The sequence below is a fragment of the Pungitius pungitius genome, chromosome 13 (assembly GCF_949316345.1).
Source record: "Pungitius pungitius chromosome 13, fPunPun2.1, whole genome shotgun sequence".
NCBI classification, from domain to species: domain Eukaryota; kingdom Metazoa; phylum Chordata; class Actinopteri; order Perciformes; family Gasterosteidae; genus Pungitius; species Pungitius pungitius.
In genome coordinates, this window is record NC_084912.1 from 10,717,789 (window position 1) to 10,721,425 (window position 3,637).

The window sequence follows — 3,637 nt, forward strand, 5'->3', positions numbered from 1 at the left end:
ATTTGTTTTTAATTCTGCTGTTTTTAAGTGAAACTTGACTACTAGTTGCTGTTTTTAGTGCCAGTTCTCGATGTAGATTTTGCTATTTTAGATTAAACCGAAAGTGTGTCCTATACTTTGTCAAAATAGCACGTGGTGTATATTCATTGATTAAGGTGTCAAAGTGCTCGTTGTTTTGCATTTGGATTTCCTAACGACGGGGAGTGGTCAGAGCAGTATGACTTCCACTAACGAGGGAGTATTTAACTGGAAATTAGGTAACATGATATTATTAGGTGATTATATATATATATATATATAAATGAGAGAGAGAGAATGCCAAAGCTTTGTGTCATTGGGTCATAATATAAGAAGAATTTAAATAAACAATTTTTAATTTGACTCTTTCATATTTGGGGGATTATCAGAAATAAACCAGAGTGACAGTCTAGAACAGTTACATTATTGAAGATAAAAAAACTGCCTCAAGTACCTTTTTGCTTTTTATAACATGGTTACCAGCGAAAATATAAATGGTAAGTAAATAGCTGCATTTCAGCACAAAATGGTTGTAGCCACCAAACGTTGTGCATCACATTTAATCAGTCTAGAGGAAAAATAGTCCCCGTACGTGCATGCAAACAGCATTGGGTCCCGCACCATCTCATTCATTCACATCGCTCGTGACGTCCACCTTAGTCTTCCGGTTGCGAAAAGCTCGCTGTGCCTCAAAACGATCATTTGTGGGATTCACGGGGGATTCCGGCGATCGCCACCGGGCTAAAAGCTAAAACGTCAGCTAACGGTCCCGCAAAAGCTAACTTGTAACTTCGAGTGCGCAGTGATATGGACGCTCCGGTCAATGTGAACAGCAACCGTACATTACCGCTGAATAATGCATCCCCCGTGACTCGCTCTCAACCAATCAGAACGCTGGATTTTATCTGTACCGATCGGTATCCCATAGCAACAATAGAGGGTCACGTCAGCAAACTTCAAAGGCATAGATGACATCACAGAATACGTAATCAACTCATTCCACTCTCACTCGAACGTCAGTTTGTTTTGGAGAGGACTTCAGATCAGACATCAGTTTGTTTTAGAGAAGACTTTAGATCAGACATCAGTTTGTTTTAGAGAAGACTTTAGATCAGACATCAGTTTGTTTTAGAGAAGACTTTAGATCAGACATCAGTTTGTTTTAGAGAAGACTTTAGATCAGACATCAGTTTGTTTTAGAGAATAATTTGTTAGGTTCAACGATCCCCCTAACAATTCCCATGGACGGCGCACTGTGCACTGAACAAAAGATCACAATGACCAACGTCCAGAAAAAGGAGATGTTGTCGGAGGAATTAAATTCCTTTTACCTGAGTTCACTGGAAGAACAAGTAAGAGCTCAGATGGAGGACAACAATGCAATGATCACCGAAACCGAATCTGTGGGGAGAGTTCTCCTACAGATCGATGTAGACAGATTGCAACAGTTCCTTGATCTTCTCCAAGAACACAAGAATGGAGATTTACACAAAGAGATGTGTAGCCCACAAGACCAACTCCAAGCTCAGCAGATGAAGGTAGACAAAGAGGCCCTTCCAAATGACGTGGAAGCTATACAGTCGATGACCTTTGCTGAAATGAACTGGATCACAGCAGCTAAAACTAACCTGGAGTTGGAATTGGAAAGTGAACTGGAATTTGAAAGAGCTCAAAGAAAGGAGCACATCAACAAACATAATGATGAAATGGAGAAGATGGCAGCTGCCCTGAAGTTATTACAGAACATGTTGGATACCTCCCGTCAGCAAGTGTCCTGCCTCAGGAGACAGGTGGGTTCCTCACGGGCAGATACTCTTCACAAGCTGCAGACGCAAGACAAAGTCAACCGAAAACGCACGGCTTGTCTGAAGAAAACATTTAAGGACCAGCTGGAGAGTGAACATTTGAAATGGAAGCAGGAGAAAGCATCCATGTTGGAAAACAGCAACTCCCCCGAGGTTGAAAAAAGCAACAACGACGACCTCTTGGCTGCTGTGAAAAAGGCCGAGCAGCAGCTGGAGAGCCGTACCATTGAGTGGGAGCAGGAGAGGACTTCCTTCAAAGCCAGGCTAGAAAAAACATGCCAGGACCTTGAACATGCCCAACTGAAGAACATCACTGCTGTTCATACATTGGAAAAGGAGGCTGTGGAGATGTCAGAAAGAAACCAGGCCTTACAAGACCAGCTGGAGAGTGAACATTTGAAATGGAAGCAGGAGAAAGCATCCATGTTGGAAAACAGCAACTCCTCAAAGGAGGTTGAAAAAAAGAAGAACGACGACCTCTTGGCTGCTGTGAAAAAGGCCGAGCAGCAGCTGGAGAGCCGTACCATTGAGTGGGAGCAGGAGAGGACTTCCTTCAAAGCCAGGCTAGAAAAAACATGCCAGGACCTTGAACATGCCCAACTTAAGAACATCACTGCTGTTCATATAATGGAAAAGGAGGCTGTGGATATGTCAGAAAGAAACCAGGCCTTCCATTACCAGCTGGAGGAACAAAGAGCAGAGACTATCAAGATCACAAGAGCTCTGAAAGAAACTGAAGATCTGTTAGAAAAGCAAGGCCTCAGCTTTCAGCAACTGACATCACAGCTCGAAACATCCTGCGTCACCAAGATGAAGGCACAGGAGGAGGACCACAACAACCTCCTAGCTGCTCTGCAGAAGAAGTTTGAAGATGAGAGTGACAAATGGCACCACATTAATTCTTGCCTCGCTCAAACAGCAGAACAAACGCTGGAAAGGGAGAAGGAGCATCTGAATGACAACAACAGCTTATTGTCTCAGCTGGAAGAGCTCCAACAAAAGACCACCATGAAGCCAAAGAAAAAGTGGTATAAGTTCTTCTAACGCTCAGCTGCAAAGTTCAACAGCAAAGACACCAGCACGTCAACACCAACGTCGACCGGCAGCACCCCCCCCCCCTTCACCGCTACGTCGACCGGCAGCACCCCCCCCCCCCCCCCGTCGACCGGCAGCACCCCCCCCCCCTTCACCGCTAGCACCCCCCCCCATTACCGCTAGCACCCCCACCCCCTTCCCCGCAAGCACCCCCCCCCTTCACCGCTTGCTCCCCCCCCCCCCCTCACCGCTAGCTCCCCCCCCCCCTCTTCACCGCTAGCACCCCCCCCCCCTATATGAAATTATGTATATACACATTATTACATACATGTGTAAACACATATGTATGTCCTCTCCGGGGCCCATCACCTTATCGGGGTGGAGAGGTTTGCGTGTCCCAATGAACCTGAGGGCTGTGTTGTCTGGAGCCTGGTGCTCCTGTAGGGTTTCCCCTGGCAAAGAGATCTCAGGCGAGGGACCAGACTAAGAATGGTTCAAAAAGACTCGAAAAAATCAAACGAAATAGAGGAGGGCGGAGGTGGAGGGCTCGGCGGCAGGGGTCTGGATGCCGGGCATAGGCCGAAGGAGTGAAGCGCCCCCCCCTCCCCCTTACTCTGCCCTCCCCATGGGCGGCAGATGCTGCTTCTTAGGACGTAGAAGGTCGCCTCTCTCTGAGGTCGTGCAGGAGGTGGAGCGCTGCCGTTGGGCGTGGTGGGGCTTACCTCCACACACAGTCCGTTCCCTGTCCAATCACCTACGTCTCCTCCGTGTAGTTATCC

General features: G+C 47.0%; 1 protein-coding gene across 1 annotated transcript; it reads left to right on the top strand.

Annotated features, from left to right (window-relative positions):
• Positions 1–1,295: 1,295 nt before the first annotated feature.
• LOC134135324 (rho-associated protein kinase 1-like) lies at positions 1,296–2,867 on the top strand. The gene has a single exon (XM_062566717.1). It carries the CDS (start codon positions 1,296–1,298, stop codon positions 2,865–2,867), a length of 1,572 nt encoding a protein of 523 aa, XP_062422701.1.
• Positions 2,868–3,637: the final 770 nt, after the last annotated feature.

Excerpts from the sequence above, each read along its gene's own strand:
- LOC134135324 (XM_062566717.1), top strand. The coding sequence starts at position 1,296 with ATGACCAACGTCCAGAAAAAGGAGATGTTGTCGGAGGAATTAAATTCC.